The 20368-nt window shown below is 40.7% G+C and overlaps 1 protein-coding gene and 1 long non-coding RNA gene across 5 annotated transcripts in view; one reads left to right on the top strand and one right to left on the bottom strand.

Moving 5' to 3' along the window:
* LOC147012522 (uncharacterized) overlaps positions 1 to 9609 on the top strand; it is a 29549-nt gene extending 19940 nt beyond the window's left edge. Inside the window, exons 5-6 of one of the 3 annotated variants that reach the window (XM_085853506.1) lie at positions 3147 to 3324; positions 8654 to 9609. In XM_085853506.1, coding sequence (XP_085709632.1) covers positions 3147 to 3324; positions 8654 to 8691 — 216 coding nt within the window. In that variant the 3' untranslated portion in view covers positions 8692 to 9609. The remainder of the gene's footprint in view (positions 1 to 3146; positions 3325 to 8653) is intronic. The other 2 variants (XM_085853507.1, XM_085853508.1) reach the window with 2 other exon arrangements.
* Positions 1 to 20368, bottom strand: part of LOC147012524 (uncharacterized) — a 78150-nt gene that overhangs the window by 9321 nt on the left and 48461 nt on the right. The window contains exon 1 of one of the 2 annotated variants that reach the window (XR_015050983.1): positions 3179 to 3289. The exons of the other annotated variant lie outside the window; for it this stretch is intronic. This is a non-coding gene — a long non-coding RNA (uncharacterized LOC147012524). Of the gene's footprint in view, positions 1 to 3178; positions 3290 to 20368 lie in introns of those variants that run through there. 2 annotated transcript variants of the gene reach the window in all.

A 20368-nucleotide genomic window follows, 5' to 3' on the forward strand; every position in this document is an offset into this window, starting at 1 on the left:
AGACACACAGATACACAGACATGACGAATATAGTGGTCACTCTGTCTGGCGCTCGTGAACAAAAAATGGCGTGTGTGTGTTTGTTGAAGTTGTGGGAAGGTCTCAGCCTTGTACACATTCCAGCAGAAACGGGAGAAGAAGTGAAGGAGTGAGGAATGAATAAACATCGTTCGTGAAACAAGTTTTTCCTTCCTCCATTAATCGTATAGTTTGTTGTCTTCAGTCTTTCTCTGCAGTTTGAACCAGTTGTGCTGTCAACGACCGGATCCTCTTAACCCGAGGGTCCACTAATCTTCTCGATGACATCGGCGGGGTCCATGACCTTGGGAGCTGGCGGTTTGAAACGTTCAACTGCATCGAAAATCGCGCCTGGGAGTTTCCAGCGCTTGTGGGTGACCTTTTTGACGAGGTGCCACTCCAGCATTTGTCTCATTTCTTTGGAAATGAAGGGGAGTGGACGTTCCTCAGAAATGGTGAACCGCGTGGGTTTTCTGTGTGAAAAATGGTGAACCGACATCGGCGTGGGTTCCTGGAGCGCATTGAGCGAATGTTGGATGAGACCCGGTGGACCCCATTGATGCTGGATGAACTTTTTCTTGATTTGCATTTCCAGTAGATCCTGCACGTCTTTGCTGATGAAGTCGATCCTCAATGCTTTGCTCACAATGTTGTTGCCGCTCGGTTTGGCACAGGAAGCAATCTGTGTCATCTTGGGGATCAAGTTCTGGAGAGAATCCAAAACCATCTTTGGTAGACCCCACTGATGTTGGATTAGTTTACGTTTTCCGTTGTGCTGGACATCCTGTACGATCTTCTCATCCGTAAAGACAATGCTGGAAGGTCGACCTTTTGTGTAACCCTTTCCTCGGGGGATAAGCTTTGGTAATGGCTTGAAGTTGTGCGTCACAGTGGTTACATTGTACGACTTCTTTACCTCGGAAGGAAGGCCAAAGATTATTGCAAGGGTCTTCTTCATGATGGCATCACCAAAAAGTCTACGTTCGCTGATGAATCAAGACCATTGAACATTTTTCGCTTGTCCCTGCATCCGTGAAGTGCTTCACCTCGATTTGAGGACCCGATCTTGTTTTGGCAAAGCACCTTGGGGTCTCCAGTTCTGCAGGTCGTGTTGGTTCAAAGGCGATATTGGAAGATCATTTGTTCCCACCTCATTCTTCATCTCCCTGTGAGAGCAACCAACAACTTCAAGTTAATGGGACAATCACAATTCAATTACACATTGAAGTCGAACATCACTTTGGGAGTTCTTTCCACTGCACTGGCATCGATTGGTTGACCAGGCAAGCTCAGGGTCTATTCATCACGTTGATGGAGGTCCATACTCTTTCCAGGGTGTTGGTGTTACCGAAGCAGCCTCGAGGAATGGAGTACACTTGGTGGTTTACCTTTCCTTCCCAACAGTCACTCAGGGCAGGGATTTGTAATTTATACAGGGTGCCGGTGATAACTCACCAACTTTTCGTGGAAGACATTGAAGGATCTTAAGCGTCTCACTGCTAATGCTAATATGAAGGACAGCCGGTTAAACATCTCACCCGAAGGATGGCTGCCAGTGACGTAGCAAGGTGACAGTTTGTTGTGCGGGAAGGAATCGAACCCGGGTTTGACGGTTTAAATGTGAGCAGCACATGAACTGCTCAAGAAAGAGTTGCACAAAGACCCCCACACTCTCAATCACCAACGCATCCATTGCTCAGGTAAGGGCCGTGAATCCCATCAAAAACCGTTCATGATCCAAGTTATAAAACGAACATGAAATAATCGAATGGACCAGTTCGGTGCGAAGATCCACACGTGCTCAAGTTTCGGTTTCTCACCTGTAGATATGAGTTGAATCTCATGAATTAAAAAATTTCATGAATTAACAGGTATGTTCAAAATTTTCTCGGAACGAAATGAGGTCTACAAATCCAGGTGCGCAAACAGGGACAGACAACCTTCATTGTGTTCGGAAGGAGGGTTCACGTTCCGAAGGGGGCAGTCGACCAATCGAGCTCACCTCCCACTCCTGAATCTATATGTACTGCACCAACAACATCTGGAACGGCAGGTACCGACGAACCAGGTGTTCTTTGGAGCAGCAGGTACTGACTGACGAACCAGGTGTTCTCAAGAACAGCAGGAACTGACAACACCTGGCACAGTTCTCTGGAAAAGCTCGGACTCATCGCAACAGGTAACCGCCGAAACAGCAAGTACTTCACCAGACTCACCATTCGAACTTTCCATGATCATCAAGCATCGTTTATCAACCACCACCATCAAAACTATAATTATTTACCATCACCAATCAACCATCACCACCGCTAAACCATCACCACCTTGACTTACCATCGGAAATCTCAATGTGACCATTTCAAATACATAAATTCTTCAAAACCACAACTACCGTGCGCTCTGCAGGACATTATAGTTATTAATTAATAAATATGATATTACAGTCTATCACGTGATGACACCTGGTAAGTTCTGTACTTTGATCAGTTTGACCTTTTGCTTGATTGTGCATTTTCCCTTTCCCCTTGATGACGGTTCTTCCCCACCACAGGTGGGTTCCTCACCTGGAGGAGATGGACAGTTTTTGAGTGTCATCGTCACCATTCGTTGCAAACATTCAGTCTGCTTTTGTATAAATTAAATAATATATAATTATCAACGAGACCATTCAGTAGTTTTATTCGAGTTGTTCACCGTCCCTCCCTAATCCTGGTGGCGCTGCACGACGTCCCAAACAGCTTGGTTTTCTTTTTACCGGGTTCCCTATAAAACCGTGTGTGGGAGCAAAAAAAACCCACCTGGTCGACCTGGAAAAGGCGTGTCTGGACGCATGCACGCACATACATACCTACATACTTGCAAACCTACACACCCACATCTAACTCCGTTATAGAGGGAAGATTGTCGATAAATACAAAAACAGGAAATAAAGAACGTTGATTCGTGTCGAGGGAATTCTTATCGACGAACTCGGACTCGATTTTCCACTTTCACAACACAATCTGAAACACAAACAATCCGTTAAAACGAAATGTTCAATCTTTGCATATATTTTAAATCATGGACACGTGATGTGGCGGGAACCAATCAGACACCGCGATCTCTCTGTTCGCTTTTTCCCCAAACAGCTCGCGCTCTTCACTCGGTTACCACAGCGTACCGTCCTTCATCCGACACGACGTGCGGTCCACCATGACCCGAGATCCACGAGCGGCTCCGATGGAGGATACGTGGTCGGTCCGGGAGGTTCTCCGGAAGACCGCGGGTCCATGCTCGGTTCACCCGAGGACAAGGGGTCCAGACCCGGTACGTGATGTTCACGCCGTACCGAGAACTTGTGTTTCCCGTGCTGATCCGTGCTGTGTACTAACACAGGAACTCATTGATTTAGTGAATGTCACGATGTCTGGAGCGGAGCCGGAATTGTTGAATTGTTGTTGAATTGAAAAATAACTCGTTTTGTTTCCATTGCTGAGTCCGCTTTGGTAGCGTTGTCGGTTTCTCCTCGTGAGGTGGTCATGGCTCTGGCCAGTTCGGCCTTGGTTATTGTGACCCAACCAGAATTTCAACAGCGACAACAGCTCGGTCAGGAAGAGCTTTAAATCATCCACGTATCGTCGGTGTGTTACCTTTCCTGATTCTTTGTGTTTTTCTATTGGTTGTTTGGGTGTATCCATGTCCATGTTTGTTGATGAGGTTATTCAGAGCAAGACAAAATAAGAGGGGGGAAAGACTGTCTCCCTGGAAGATCCCATGCTATATATTCACATATGGTATTTCGACATTTCCTTCTGGTGCTGCACTTTCAATGTGGTATTCCAGAGTTCCATTGCTTTCTTCATCAGTTTGATTTCTTGGAATTTATTATCTTGCCAAAACGAAGTTTTTGCAAGATATGAAAGTCAGTTTGTATGTTTTTTTTTTTTGTCTGTAATCACGTATTAAAAATTCTGCAGAGCACAATAATTATCATTGGAAATTTTTGTAACTTCGCATATCAGAGGCCGATAGAGGTCCCTTTCAGCGCATAAAATTTTGAAGGTCAAGGTCAAAGGTCAAGGTCATTTTGGCGCAAATCAGGGGAGTCGACAAAACCCTTATTTTTTGAGTAATTTTGATCGGATCGTCTTCAAACTTCATGGGAATATAGTTCATGGTTTGGCGCTCAGCTGATTAATTTTTGGTAGCGATTGGCCTTGACCTTCATATTTTTTTTTTTTTTGTCTGTAATAACGTATAAAAAATTCTGCAGAGCACAGTTATCATTGGAAATTTTTGTAACTTCGCATATCAGAGGCCTATAGAGGTCCCTTTCAGCGCATAAAATTTTGAAGGTCAAGGTCAAAGGTCAAAGTCACTTTGTCACAAATCAGGGGCGTCGACGAAACCCTTATTTTTTGAGTAATTTTGATCGGATCGTCTTCAAACTTCATTGGAATATAGTTCATGGTCTGGCGCTCAGCTGATTAATTTTTGGTGGCGATTGGCCTTGACGTTCATGGTTAGCGCCTCAGGTCAAACATATTTGACCCCAAGGTCAAATTTTCAAGTTTTAGGAACCATATCGTGTAGTACCTCAAATTGAACACCTCGATGAGTGCTTTCTAGAATTGTCAAGCTTGAGACATTATGACGTCATTTGGTGACGTAATGAGGCAAAAGCATATTTTTCATGGTTACTCTGGAGAACGATTCTCATCGGAATCTCTCGTAGGCAGATATTCCTCAAGGAGTCGCTCCTGGTGGATAGCAGCTCTGTTCACCTCAGTGTGAACTTAAAGAAGTCACACGTGGTCACCTTTTGGCAAGATGCGGGTCACCCTGCGGGTGACATTGGTTTTGTTTTTCGCATTTTGTACAACACGAAAAACTATTATAGTTTATCATTGTAAGGACAAAAAGTAGGATGGGCATTGGAAACTGTCATAGCTTTAGATGTGCAGCAATTCAGTTGCATTCCATTTGCAAGAGACAGAAATGCTCAAAAAATACGTTACGGAAACAACTGCAGTACTATCAAAAGAAAACTTCACCTTTTGTTCTCGAAAATTTGAAAGTCGAGTGAAGTGAAATTGATTAAACTATTTTAAAAGGTACCAGCCAATTAGCTGAAGGGTAATTGCGTTACCCCTCCCCCCCCCCACAGTGAGAGGGTAATTGTGTTGGCCACCCGACAGTGACTGGTACCCTTTCTAACCCCCCTACAGTCCCAGGACACCATTTTTTTTAGATCATATCACTACCCAGTGGCAGGTCGTTCCCATTTGTGTTCCCAGCTGATGTGGCGACTTGCCCTTGGACATATGATCCAGGACTGGAGGGGAGAGGGGGAGAGGTTAGAGAGAGGGATGGAGAAAGCTGCGACTTGCTAATAACGCACAGGGAGCATGGCTTAGTCCAGGGAAAGAGTGGTACAAAGGGACGTTTCGCTACCGCAGATGGACGCATTCACTCTTGTACGATCTGATTCGAGTTTAGATTCCTTCACAACACACACTCATTTATCCTGCTGATGTGGGAGCAACCAGATGCTGGAAGCATATAAATAATTCAGCCAGATAACCCAATGCCACGCAGATGCTCTTCAAGTGATCTGAAGAGATGGAAATCTCATGGGTGGGAGAGGAGTTGGATCGGCACCTCCTATCCAACTCCCTTTTGAATGAATGATAGTTAATTGGAACCCCACCTCTTCCTCTCAGCACTTACTTTATGTAATGTCATGTGTGAGCAAATTACGTTTTCCACACTTTAGAAGCTGAACATAGTTTGGCTACAATATATTGTAGATGCGGTGATTGTTGTGGCGATTGTCAAATATCAACTGTGCATTACGCATTGTCTTTCGCCAGGGTTTTCAAAGGGGGGGGGGGGTGGAGGAGGGTGCAGATCTAAAAGTTTAAACTGTTGACTATCCCTGAACTGCGTGCTCAAAGATTGACCATGTGAAGGGGGGAGGTGAGGTCCAAGGGCATCCCGGACCCCCCTTAACATGGTCAAGTGTTTAATTGTAGACTTCCTCTCATTCTTTGGAGCATTTTGGAAACTTTTTGGGGTTTTATTCAAAAAGTGGAATTTTAGTTGAATTGTTTTGTTTTGTTTTTAAGAATAAAAAAATAAGCAAAAGTATTTTCAGTTGAAAATAGGCCGGCAGGATGGTGCACACTCCTCTCAGCTGTCTTTCTGGTTCAGCCTGGTTCAGCCTGGTTCTGAATGAGCCTGGTTTGAATCTCGACCCAGTATATAAACTGTCATCCCGGTGTTTCACTGGCAGTGCGATTCATCATTGTGTATGCTGTTTGTCTACAATATATTGTTTGTCTACTTGTGCTGCATAGGAAGGATGAAGAAGTTGAAAATTTTTAACTGGCATGATGGGGTGTGTTCGCACTCAATGTTATACCCCCTCCCCCACCCCCACCCAACTCTCCGGCGACAGGTATAAAATTGGCTCATATTTTGAGGAGTAGCAACACTTAGTTACACCTCAGCATGTTCATCATCCATTAAGGGGCTGTCACACCTTGACGTTTTAGCCAGCGTATGGCAAGGTCTCAAAATGTATGTAAAACGCTGGCGTACGCTGAACTATTGATGTTTTTTTAAAAGTTTTGGGCATATAATAACGTGTTGGACATATGCATAACGTATTAGTAATGTACACAGAACGTTTTAATCACATATAGATAACTTATACCAACGAATGCTGAGGGTGTTGTTGGCGTTCACAACCTATGCCCAACGATAGTGTAACTTATGCATAGCATGCGGCAGCGTATCGCCGATGATCACGTGGCGTCGGCTATTCATAGGCTGCAGCTCGACGATTCAAATCATAACCGCACTAGACATCGAAGTGTGAAGCCACTGTCACACTTTGACGATTTAGCCAGCGTATGCCGACGTATGAAAAATTTGCCGAACCAAGCTGGCACACGTCGAATACGCTATGGGTAAGATTTGTATACGTTAATAGCATGCTGGCATACGTCGTAGTACGCCGAGTACGTCGAGAAATTTTCAGCATGTTGAAAATTTCTCGACGTATGACACACATTCCGCATACGCTGGCATAAGTTGTAGGCACGCTACGCGATCGTTGACACGCGTCGACATACGTTACTTGTTCGTTACTCATAAGTCGAAGCACGTCAATGTAATGGTTGGCGTCAGTGTTCCAGACTCCCTGGTTTTTTGGGTTGTTTTTTTTTCTTTGGTATGACGGTGATGTTGACACTTTGATTTCTAGTGTGGTTATGATTTAAATCATTGAGCGGAAGCCTATTAATTATATGATATTGGCACTCAATTTGTGAGTGTTGATAAACACAGCGCAAAAGGAATGATCCATCTCAAGGAAAGACAGCACCGTCACGTAATGAATCGATGAAAAAGTGTATTCCCTTGATGTTTAACTCGACAGGGCTATTACACCATCTGAATCACGTGGTGTAAGTTGACATTGGTAGTTTCTTCTACAAATTACACCACGTGATTCAGGAGGGTGATGGCTCGTGCTAATTAGATTTTGGTCAAAATCAGTCAAAGGTCAAGGTCACAGTGAGGTCAAACATTCGATTTTTGATGGTTTGGTACAGAGTCATCGTAGAAACTTCTGGTTTGCATCGCTACCTTCTCTCGAGACAGCTTTTATTAGACAACGTCAGAGGTCAAGTTGACGATTTCGTAAGTACCAGTCTATGACTGCTTGTTTATTTATTTATTTATTATACTTTACCATCACTACTACCTAAATACTACCTTTTTTTTCTTTTTTTTTAGTTCATTTGAATAAAATCTACACATCTCATTTTTGAGGTGCAGTTTGTGGCTATGTCTTTGATGACTTTTATTCTTGGTTGCATTTTGGACACAACAAGAGCAGAAAATAACTTCTTCAAAAACAATGGATGAACCTTGGAAAACAAGGAGAAGCTCATGTTTCAGGTTAACCTTTTGGCGGAACAAAAGCGAAAATAAATTGCCAAAACCAAATAAAAACCCAGTAAAATATGAAGCAAAGTTGTGAAGATGAATTTTGAAATGCAATTATCCCACCCCTGTTGTCGGGCCATAAAAATTAAATATACAGTCCAATAAAATCGATAATTGGAAACGTCTCATTAAACCTTTGGTTTGGTCTCAACACATAGCGCAGTGCATGTGAGAGATTATCATTGCCAATCCCTGTATGCTCCATCATTTGTTAGCAATTGTTTTGATTCGTCATCCAGTTCCTAGCTCACAAAGGTGAGGGACACAGCAGGACACAACCTACCAACATTTGATTATTAATATTACAAATGACTATTTTACATGACCTCAACTGGAGCTGATACAGACGAGTTGGTACACATTAATTTGCAAGAATTTGAATAGACTTTGCAGTGAACATGTGAAAGCTTTGCTCTGAAAGATTTTATGCTGGATGTATCGGGTGTGGCTTTGCATGCATTCATGAATTTGCTTTATTTTTTTGAAAACAAAGAGGATCTTAAGACTCATGGAAGATCTGGAACACAAATGTGAATTTTGTTGCTTTATGTACATTTTTCCATTCTTGTATCTTTTAGTATATGAGTATATTTATCATCAATAAGGCAGTTGTTCCCCTCCCCTTTCTCTTGAAATGTAGGTGTTTGCTGCCTTACAAATGGAGAGGAAAGATTGTGATCGAAGTGGAAGTCCCTGATTTGGATGAGAGAAGGTGGGCTGAAAGAATCAATACAGCCACAGGACACCATCACCGACACAATGTGGAATTAAAGTCGCACTTTATCGACCACAGAGCAATCAATCCCGGACAATTGCTTGGTGATTATCATTGCCTCGAACTGTGTTCATCGTGTAAATTGAAAACCAACCTGTGCATATCGTCTTACTTTGAGTTTTGAACAGGGCTAAAGTTTGTTGAGTACTCCATTCCTGTTGTATTTAATTTCCTTAAAATGTGCCACTAAGAGTTCCACTTGGCTTCTTCCAAAGTATGGAAAATCCTTTCTCAGTCCTGCCAATGTTACTGAGTTTTTGGAGAAGTTGATTGCTGTTAATGTTGATGAACATTGTCATAGTGGTGCTGGTATCTAGAATGCACATATGATGCAGGTGTGGACAGGTATTCTAAGTGCTGTAATACAATAAGATCGATATGTAATCACGATGCACTTTTTGTGGAACAACATTTGTTAAATACAAATTGTATGATTCTGCTTAATGAAGTTTGAGTTTGGAGAGGTATTTCCTCATTTTTGTCTGGTCAGGACATTCCTCCGTACAATTCAGTAGATGTGTGTTTATGATTTAAGCTGCAAAAAAAAAATTTTTTTTTTCTTCTGGAATTAAAAAAATTGCCTTTGCAACACCAGAATGTCTTTGTACACTACCTTGATTGACAAGGTAGGAGGTGGGGTAGGGGGTTGTACTTTTGGTAATCAAAAACGTCCAATAGATTAAATTATAAGTGTGATTGAAAGTGATTTGTAAGTACTTTGCCATTATAACTTTATTTCATCGTCAACATCATTGCTCTATTTAATTTAAAATAATGAATTCCCTGGAAAGATAACTTTTTTGACGAGCTCAAAAAATGTTGAACACATTTCAATAGGAGGCCATTGGCAATTATATATACTGTATATATATATATATATATATATATATATATATATATATATATATATATACTGTATATATATATATATATATATATATATATATATATATATATATATATATATATATATACTGTATATATATATATATATATATATATATATATATATATATATATACTGTATATATATATATATATATATATATATATATATATATATATATATATATATATATATATATATATATATATATACTGTATATATATATATATATATATATAATATTTTCTTAACTTCAGATTTCTGTCAAGAACAGAGGTTAGGACTATGGTGAGTGGGTAATTCCGGCATTTGAACCACATTTGCAAATGATCAATTGCCCAACAGGATCCTTTCACAAATAGTTGTTTTTTAATTTTTACTTGTTCCCTGACAGAATTGACCATATCAATCGAATATTGATTTGTGGTTATCATATCATTATTGAACAATATATTGTAAGTATGCATTGAGTTGTCACAATCCCCATGGAACGCAATTATGATTGTTTTTATTTTATTTTATGTCCCCCCCCCCCCCTCATCAAAAAGAGCACTGATAACCTTGAACTCAACCTGGCAGTAATAATTCATAATTTGAAGGACTTGCATCAAGAACATATGCCACCTGAATTTGATTCTGATTGGACAAAATTATGGCAATTGGGAATTAATCAAGGGTGGTTCAATTTTGAGTTGGACTCGTGTTTATAAAAGGCAAAGTCTTGTACATGTACACTATGTCGATAAATCTTTTTCAAGGATTTTGTTTTTCTATTGTTGGCTAACAATACCCATAATTACAGGATTCCTTGTTTAAATGCAAATGTTGAAATGAAGATGGCGGAAAGTGAGCTATGCAAGATGATGGGGTAATGAATAATTTGAAATTTCTGGTCAATGAATACATCAAGTCTCTAATGTCCGAACGATTGACTGAACGGTTTGGTGATTATTTCCAAAGGACATCTGCAATGAAGATTAATTTGGGGACGAGACGTTTTTGATCAATAAAGCAATTAAGAATGATCTATACTGTACCGGTGACAGACACTTAAGCAATATTTCACTGAAGACAGATGAAAGCTTTGACTCAGGTGGGACAAAGCGTGTGTCCCGCACTGGAGAATACCTTTCAAGTAATAGAAGTACCGTTTTAGCAGTAAAATCTGCGTTATAAGCTTCTTGCTTTTGTAATTCAAATGTTTGTGGAGTTGAATATAATTGAAATTCCAAGTCAAATTTGAAGCACCCTTGGATAACAATCCAAACTTCATCATAACATTTATGGCCTAAAAGAGAAAGAAATTAAATATTGGACGAGAAAATAGGATTAAATTGGTCAAGAATTGTGTTCATTGGTTGGTGAAGAAGATTTTGGTTCAATTGTCTTGTTTTTGGTTCAAGCGTGAGAAGCAGGGTTAAGCAATTGGTTCACTTTGTCTGTCTGTCTGTTTCTCTGTCCTGTCCACAAACATCAGTTTATGATCAAGGAAAAACTTAATTTCAATCAAATGTTATATTTTGAACATGAATCTGAAAATTAACCTGTAGTTTCACAGTACTTTAGCTCTAAATAAGTCCTGACCTCATGCACAGACAGAGGGGAGTGATAATGTTTACTCTGTCTGCCTGTCTGGCGGTTAAACAAAATTGAAAATCATTCCAATCAGGAAACTTACTGTTTTAAGGACGTCATAAAGGACACAAATAGGCAAGGATAACTAATGTGGTATGTTGTATGTGGTATAATAATCATTGCAGCAATGGTGGTAAACTTCTGGCTTTTTTATTTTATATGCTTGAATACTGCAGAACACAAATCACCTTTTTTGGCACTTTCAAAACCCTTACGTTTAACAGCACTTGGGCAAAATATTACGGCATTTTACATCATCTCGACCACTCAAATATCTCGCTTTCCATCTCATTTTTTTTCCTCAAAACTGCATGGGGTAAGGTGTTCTATGAACTCTCATTTGTTGTTTGCTAAAGAGACCCATAAGCCCTTAACCCACTTCCTTCTTGCCATCTGCCCCTTTTTATACACACACACACACACACACACACACACACACACACACACACACACACACACACACACACACACACACACACACACACACACACACACACTAGAGGACTTCACTTCAGACCAAACATAGCAGTTAACTGTGTGCCGAAGGTGCCATTTAATGACATCTCTTTTTCTCTCCTCTGTCAGCATGGCATTTTTCGGGAGAAATCCACCCTCTCCCTCTAATCATGGGATGCCAACTCACAGAGTTTATTTATACTCTATCCTGTAAATGCTGAGCATCAAGTGAGGAAGCAGCATGTATCATTTTTAAAGTTTCTCCTCCTTTTGATATTTAAAAAAATTAATTCCTATTTAAATATCTATTCATAAAAAACTGCAGCATATATACTACCATCTCTAATTGCCCCTCCCACACTCATTATTTGCCGATTCTTGATTTTTAAAATTGCTTCAGTGCATCTGTGTATCCAAGTTGTGGAGATGATAGACGAAGGAGAGTGATCCCCCACTTTTGCCCGACCCAAGGAAAAGTAGGATTTGAGAAATTGTTGATTCATTAACATGGGCACGACTTGATATTTCAAATGGTTCCTTACATGATTGACATCACACTGATGCATGGTTAGTTTTGGTCTCTTTAAATGGGAAATTTTTGACCATGACATGAATCGCTGATATCATTTTGGGCATAACTATCACTCTTGCATTACATGGCACATGAGTGAGAATATCTGATAAAATGGACCAAATGCAAGTCATTTTGTGCTTAAAATTGCCATAGGTTTGACATAAGATGCCGAAACCTGGTGATCACTCGAAGTTGACTGATAACATGTCGGCATTGTTGTCTTCTTTTCGCAAGAAAATTTTGACTAATCGATCGATACGAGAAAGTGCTTTAAGTTAATGGAAATAAAAATCTCAAACAACACAGAATTATTGGTTGTAACGAATTACCTTTCATCTGCAAACTCAACATGGATTAATATAACCCTCAAAAACAATTTTTTTAACAAGTTAATCAATGAGAGTTGTTTTTAAATAAGTTAGTTATTCCAACCATCATCAGCAGTTTATTTACTACAATAGCTTTCAAGGACCATGAAGTGTTAATTATGAATTGCTTGTGCAAAAACAAATGCTTAAAATGATCCACCGTCTACAGCGCATTGTCAGCCATGTTTAACAGTCTGCACATGTGGGATCCATACATTGGGACCATACTCTGTGCAGTGCATTGGTGCTGCCGAAGCAGTCTCCTTGGCTATTGGGCACAATTCTGGACAGGTCGCCACTCCGACACAGGATACCAGCAAGCTGGTACTCATTTTGCCGACCTCAGAAGGATGACAGGCAGAGTCAAGTGTGGGTTCGTGAATAAAGTAAACTTATTACGTGGAGATACGTTAATGTGCAATAAATATAACAACATCACTTCAGGAACAGTTTCACTCCATGTATTTGTCTTGATGACAACAATAAGGAAGGTTGATGTAAAGTTTTGTTTTCCACCAAGTACAGAATTGTCACAAGAATCATGCCGCGCACACCTTTGTTTTTGCACATTTAGCCAACAGACATTACCGAAGTATTTTCAGAAAGCCTGTTTGAGGTGTGGAATACTTACCTTAACTGGTAGCTAAATCCACGTTGCGTCTTGCTTAAACGTCGTCTTGTGCAAGAAAGACGAATGTTGTTGAAAAATGTTTAAAATCCAAACGAAATGCTGAAATGAATACTTACAGAGATTTAAATAATTGATGATATTTTTGTTACAAGTACTTGAAGGTTGTATTTAGAGTAGCGTACTCTAGCCGACAATAAATTTTTGAAATGCTTTCTATGAGGATATTTTGAAAGTCCCAAAATGAGACTAATTTCTGAATCGATCTGTAATGACTTCTTAAAGACCTAAAACAAAAAAACATGAATGGTTATTATCATTCGTATTTTTTTTCCCTTCTATCATTGCTGTATGAACATTCGATTGCATATGCAAGGGAGCTCTTGACAACATTTTACATTGTATTGCAAAGTGAATAATATGACTCCTGCCTTGCTGCTTCATTATCTATTACTTGTCTTTTTCATCGACACAACAGTTTACCTACTTTTGGGAAGAAAAACTATCTCGTTTCCCTTCATCCCATCATTGCCTTCACTTGACACAAAATCTGGAACTGTATGTGTTCAGCATGTGGAGAAAGGGATAAATCCATATCCACACAATTGCCCCCACCCTACATTGGCAAAAGCCAATCCCCAGTACCCTTCCCCAGTTGATCAAATTTTATTCTGCTGTCATTCATTTTATCTTTAGCCCGTCCACCCACGTAATGCAAGACTGATGGGATTTATAATCGTTTCTGTGTTTCTTCATTTATTTACTATTTGAGCTTCAGTTTGTCTGTCCAGGCCGTAACTTTTTACCATTTCAGATTTTGTCATCAATTTTACAACAAACTTTTACAATGAGAATATGGGGATCACTAAGTAATAAATTTTACATTTGTTTTTTCACTTGTTTTCGTCAACTTTGGTTCGAGTACAAAGCGGACGCGGACGGGCTTTGCATTTTGGGATGTTTTCTCGATTAATTTGCTTTCCTTTTATGAAAGCTGGTCGATACCAACATGCTTGTTTTGTTGATGTTTCTCTCACCTAATGTGTAAATGTATATAAGCAACGAAACCCAATTCCCTTTTTGTTTCATATTTTTTTATGATGGAACATTTATAGATACTCCAGATAAGTTACTTGTCTGCTGCTGAAATGATTTTTTTTTGAACCCATCGTCGTTCATTTTAATGAAACTTGCTTTGGAAATGCATTACAGAGCCCAAGGAAAAATAAAATGAACATCCCAAAGTTCGTATAAAAGGATCGATTCGAAATGTACTTGAATACCACTTGTCCACTTGTAGTCGATCGGTTAAACGTCAAGTTTGCACGTTACTTACGTCACCTAATGGGAGTAATATGCTTCTTGATTATCTCCCTACCTTTGTATCCATGACCAAACAGTTGGTAAAAGTAGATGCAGAGTTTCAAATGTGGTATTTTATTTTTTATTTCATTGTGTGTTGAGAGTATATCATCCATGGTAAAATCTTAACTACTTTTGAAGGTAAAAAGGAAATGTCGACACGCTTCCTCCCAGATGATGAAACTGTCATCTTTGCCACATGTAATGTGCATGCACACTGAATACAATTATAAAGAATACTAACAACAAATGTAGGCTATTCCCACCAACAATCATCTTGCTAATCACGGATTTGAAAATAATTCTTGAAAATCGAGTGCAATATCTTTCTCCCCCACCCCCCCCCCCCCCCGCTCTTCCTTTCTCGTATTTCTGGCCACTTTGAGCCGTACCCAACTATGTCAGCCAAGCATTTCTCAGTATTTGTTCTTTGGGGGTTGTTATCAAACCCAAAATGAGATGAACTGGATTAAAGTTTGCTTACGCACAATTTTCTTTGCTTTTGTGTATACTGCCTCAGATTGTGTCATGCTCACTTACTCACATGCCTGTTTAAGGGCATGCTGGTGGCTCTCACCCTTTGGTACATAATGCTTGGAGTGTTTGTACAATGCATCCGATTTCCAATCTGTGAATTGACTGACCTTAACGTGTAAATATTCTATAAAGCAGATATCTTGTTCCAGATTTTCATTTCTGATTTGGGGTTTGCTGATCGTTTGCATGACAATTGCCAAGTACAACATACTTTTCATCTTTAAATTTAAACTTTGTTAGAGATTTGTTGATTCGTACATTAGCATTGGCCCTTCTCTACTGGAGAACAAAATATTCCAACACTGTCCTTATGTCATGCACACATGTCGTAGTGCTGTCTGTGTAATGCTGGTCTCTGATAGTAATGCCTGCATGTGACTCCTGTGACCCTGCCAAAGTCTCTGGCAACAGGTGAGGGCAGGAATTTGGCCAGGATGCTGGCACATAATGGCCTACTCCTGCAAAAGACAAAACAAAACTGTGACATCTCTGACATCCACCAGCAAGTGTTAGCAGACATGATGCTTATTGTCTCTCAAAGGCGGTGAACCCATGTCTGTAAAGCAGCGGGGTGACAGTTTTTTGTCCGATAGGGAATCAAACCCAGACTAGACAGCTCAAAGGCAAGTATGCTAACTCTGAGCTATCCCCAAGTACCTTTTTTTAAGGCACAAGTTTTGAAGCCGACAAAGTTAAAGTTTTAAAAACTCCAAAATTTTGGTTCTACCTTCTATTGCACATTGACTTTTATGCTTTTTAAGCTGTGGACTTGTGTTGTCAAGGTGCACTGAAGGTATTTTATACAGTTTATCTTCGATGTTTTTGTAGTCATGTGTATAAGTTCGTGTTCTGTACATGATTTGTATATACTCAGATTTGTTAACCTCCGCCATCGAAGATGGATGGAGGTTACTGTTTTCACCCCTGTCTGTTGGTTTGTGAACAGTATTACAGAAAAAAAACTCCTGGACGGATTTCGACGAAACTTGGTGGGGGGGGGGGGGGTTAGGTATGGTCCAATGATCATGCCATTAGATTTTGGACTTTGTCAAAAAAAAAAACAGAAAATTTTGCAAGTTTTTTTCAAAAAAAATTCGATTTTATTTGAAAAACATTTGGATGTTTTTTTTTTTGCATTTCTACATGTTTTAAGTGATTTCCAACCCCAAAAAAATTGTTCGAGACAAAAAACCAGAAATTTTGCAACTTTTTTTTTCAAAAAATTTCGATTTTTTTGGGGGGCATTTCTGCATGCACGTCGATCGAGATTAGTTTATTCAATCGTGGTTCAGTAGAGTCTGATCCGTTTTGACCTACAATGAATAGGATATCAGGTTCACTGAAGTGACCCAGCAGTATTGGCAGCGGAGGTTTTGCACTCTACCGAGTGCTCCCCCTCTAGTTTTCCATGTATTTCTATTGTGACAATTTAATAAATTCACATTGATCATTTGAATTTCGAATGGAATAAATATGAAACAGCAGTTTTGGCGGGGGAGGGGGGGTTGTTTTTGTTTTTGTGAAGTAATTACTTGCATAGATTATTTTATTCCAAAACTCCTGAAAGTTTTGTTTGCAACGGTTCAGGTTTGCTTGGTTTACTAACAGCTTGGCAGCACACCCACACCTCACATCTTCAAGTCTGCAGAAGCAATGATGCAGAATAAGGAACCACATGAGACGTCTACTTGGAGCACTGGGCTTTGCTCACCCAGCCGTGCTGTTGTAGTGACTCTCAACCACCAGAACATCAGGGTTCCGATTGCAATCGACACTATCCCAAGCATGTGAGCCAAATTCGCTCCTTCCGACACATTCACGCATTTCCAAGTGCGCTCTATAGATCTGTAATCTCCTGAACTCTCTATAACAGCCAACACATCTCAACAGCCTTTAACCTCTTTTCGGGTGTAGCCTTTTATGCCCCATTTTCAGAGATTTCTGAGTTCTTGGCCAATCAATATGTCATTGTCAATTAGGTTGTTGCTGACCCAGCCAATTGAATAGCAGTCTTACGATGACTCGTTGGTCTCAGTTATGTCTATTTTGGCATGCTCCAGAAATATGATTGCCATGAAAACTAATGGGAGTTGGCTGTGGTACTGTATGTATAGTTTTGGACCAAATTCCTGTTTGCATCGGTTCAGCTTCTACATCCTTATCTGCTGTGTCCGATATGATCATATACAAATGAAACTATGTGCCCGAACACTAAACTAATATGAAGGGGGGTAAAAATCGCACAATTTTATGCACACGGTATGTTGATCCCCAAAAGCAAACTTAATTCTGACTTAGATAAACTTATCAATGCATGTTATAGATTCTGGACAATATGTTTCACAAAACCGATCACATCCTGTTGCAAGAAAAACCGACTGGCTCCATTTATCTATAATTCCAGGTGTGTGTGTGTGTGTGTGTGTGTGTGTGTGTGTGTGTGTGTGTGTGTGTGTGTGTGTGTGTGTGTGTGTGTGTGTGACCGCTGTTTCTCGACAACCACTGGTCCGATCTAATTGAAACTTGCCAGGTATATTGCTGGGGACCTGAGTATGTGCCTTTTCAAGGTTTAATATTAATCGGACAAGTGGTTCCCAAGTTATGGCCATTTATTTTCCAAACCAAATGACAGGACACGTTGCTGCATAGGCGTGGCCGTTGGGGAAGAGATCCTTAGTTACCAATGACAGGACACGTTGCTTGGCGTTTTGCACCCACAGTATCTATCTTCTATCTATAATTCCAGCAATCTCTGTTTGTTTGCCTTTTCAAGGTTTGAAATTAATCGGACAAGTGGTTTCCAAGTTATTGCCAAGTTAGAGCACGTTCCCCATTACGGGTTACAACATACGGACTTCCGGATAGTGATGAATTACTGTATTCTCATAATTTCTCGATTTTTTATGCGCATTTATAGATAAACACAATGCCCCAATCAAGTCATCATTTACGAGAGGGAAGGAACGACCTGTGTGGTTGTTTGAAAGTTTTTTTTTGCATGTATGGCCACGCACGTATGGGCATGCAAGAGCAAAGGAACGGCCTGTGTGGTTGTTGTTTCTGGCACGCGGTTTGAAAGTTTTTTTTTTTTTTTTTTTTTTTTTTGCACGTACGGCCATGCACATACGGCCACACATATACGGGCACACACTAGTATATTACAATTCAGGGAAATGAATGAGAAGAAGAAGAACAACAACTCCTTTAGTGTCCAGATGCAGGGGAAACAATCCTGGATGGGTCAGCTCTCTGACGTAGGATACTCGAATGGCTCATTCTTCCCCAGAAGCTGGTGGTCATTTTGCCGACCTTAGAAGGATAACGGGTGGAGTCAACCCACCTGGTGTTATTTAATCGCATGGGCTCAAACACAGGACCCTAAGGTCTTAAGCCAGCCACCTTAACCGTTAAGCCAACACCAGGCTTTCAGAGCACTGCAACAAACTGATGAATGTTGGGAGACGAAACGGGCAAGGAACCACAAAGAAGATTGTCAATGCAAAATACAAACTTGGAACTTATTCCACCCACGGTATATTCAAATTGTATATTAACATTAGTTTTGGCAATTAAATCGATATTCAAACATAGTTCAATGCAGTTTTAAATCCAGTAAATTGAAAACACAGCGGTGGAGCTATAAACAGGAAATATATTATGGTCCAGGGTCCAGAGGTTTGCCATGAAGGAAAGCCCTCGGGTTCCTTCCGAACGAATGCCCGGTCCTGAGGCCCCCCCCCCCCCCACGGTCCGGTGGGTTGCAAAGCATAAACAAACGTCAGTTAACCAAGTTTCATGCTCTCAGCACACAGGTTACTGCCGAGTGATACAGTGAGCGTACGCTGGCTAACAAAAGCGAACCAGGTGGGATGCAACTTCCCATCCAACGATGCTTGTACACTGTGTCGGACTAATGAAGGAAAGGACAACTGAGACAAATTTGAAATAACAACCATCAATTATATTATTACACACACACACAAGCAAGCAATCATTTAAAAGTGAGTATTTACAGGCAAAGGGCACAAAAGAGCAGATTTAACCCTAACACATTCTTATACAATCTTATTTACATAAAAGACACATGGCCATCATTCAATCTGGGCAGAAGAATAAGTGGAATACAAGATCTGAGGGAAAAGAAAAGTACATTGTGGGGTTGACTCTTTCCCTCACCTCACACAGCTTAACGAGGCTGTGCTAGTCCAAGTATGCTATGGGAGGAGGGGAGAAGGATGGGGATGATGAGCAAGAGAGTGGCGATGGAACATGCAGCTGCGTTTGAGGCATCCAGAACAAGGAGGCAAGTCCCCTCTGGCGTCCCCGGTATGACAACGGCAAGCGGGCGGCTCACACACCGCCTTTCTGTCCCATGCTCCCACAACAGCAGCTCAAACAACCAGGCAAATTCCTCTCTGAAGCATTCAGACACATGAGGCAAGTCTTCTCTGGCGTCTCCGCGACACCAATGGCAAGTAACTCCGTTTCCTTCAAAGCAAAGTTCATAGGAACACTGTTTCTGGTGCATTCCATCCCCTCAATCTGCTTAAGCTCCGCATCATACTTTCCACATGAGCGAAACCACGTTCTGGGCTTTTATTTATTGCTCACAGGACAAGCTTGATCCTGGATTTAGGGAGGTTCACCAGAAGCGAGTTGATGGTGGACTGTGTGAGCCCTGCAGAAATATCAGTGGGGGGGGGGGGCAGAGAGGAAAACAGAAAGAGCAGATGGGGCAAGAGCAGATGGGGCAAGACCAGAAAGGAGGCATTCAAAGACAGAGACAACCAAACCTGTCTGTGATGGTGAAGGGATAGGCCTGCAGACTCAGCTTCATCGTGGGAGATTCTATTAATAATAAAGGCCTTGGTTTCCATGGTGTCAAACGGAGTAAGATGTGAGGCATTTGAGCCAGCTCAGAGTGGAGAGCAGTTCTCCACTAAGCTGCAAATGAAAACTTTGAAGGTGGAAAGGAGTCCAGGTGTGCCAAGGAAGGACTTAGTATGACGAGGATGCCGAGTTGGTGGATGGTTTTGGAAGCCAACTTTGAAATGTGGTTTCCCCAAGAAAGACGAAGGCTGATAGTGAGAACCATGAGTTTGAATGACTGAACTTCCTCAAGAGGATTGTTGAG

Source organism: Eptatretus burgeri, chromosome 14 (assembly GCF_056783735.1).
Source record: "Eptatretus burgeri isolate ZD-2024b chromosome 14, Ebu_testis_v1, whole genome shotgun sequence".
Taxonomy (NCBI): domain Eukaryota; kingdom Metazoa; phylum Chordata; class Myxini; order Myxiniformes; family Myxinidae; genus Eptatretus; species Eptatretus burgeri.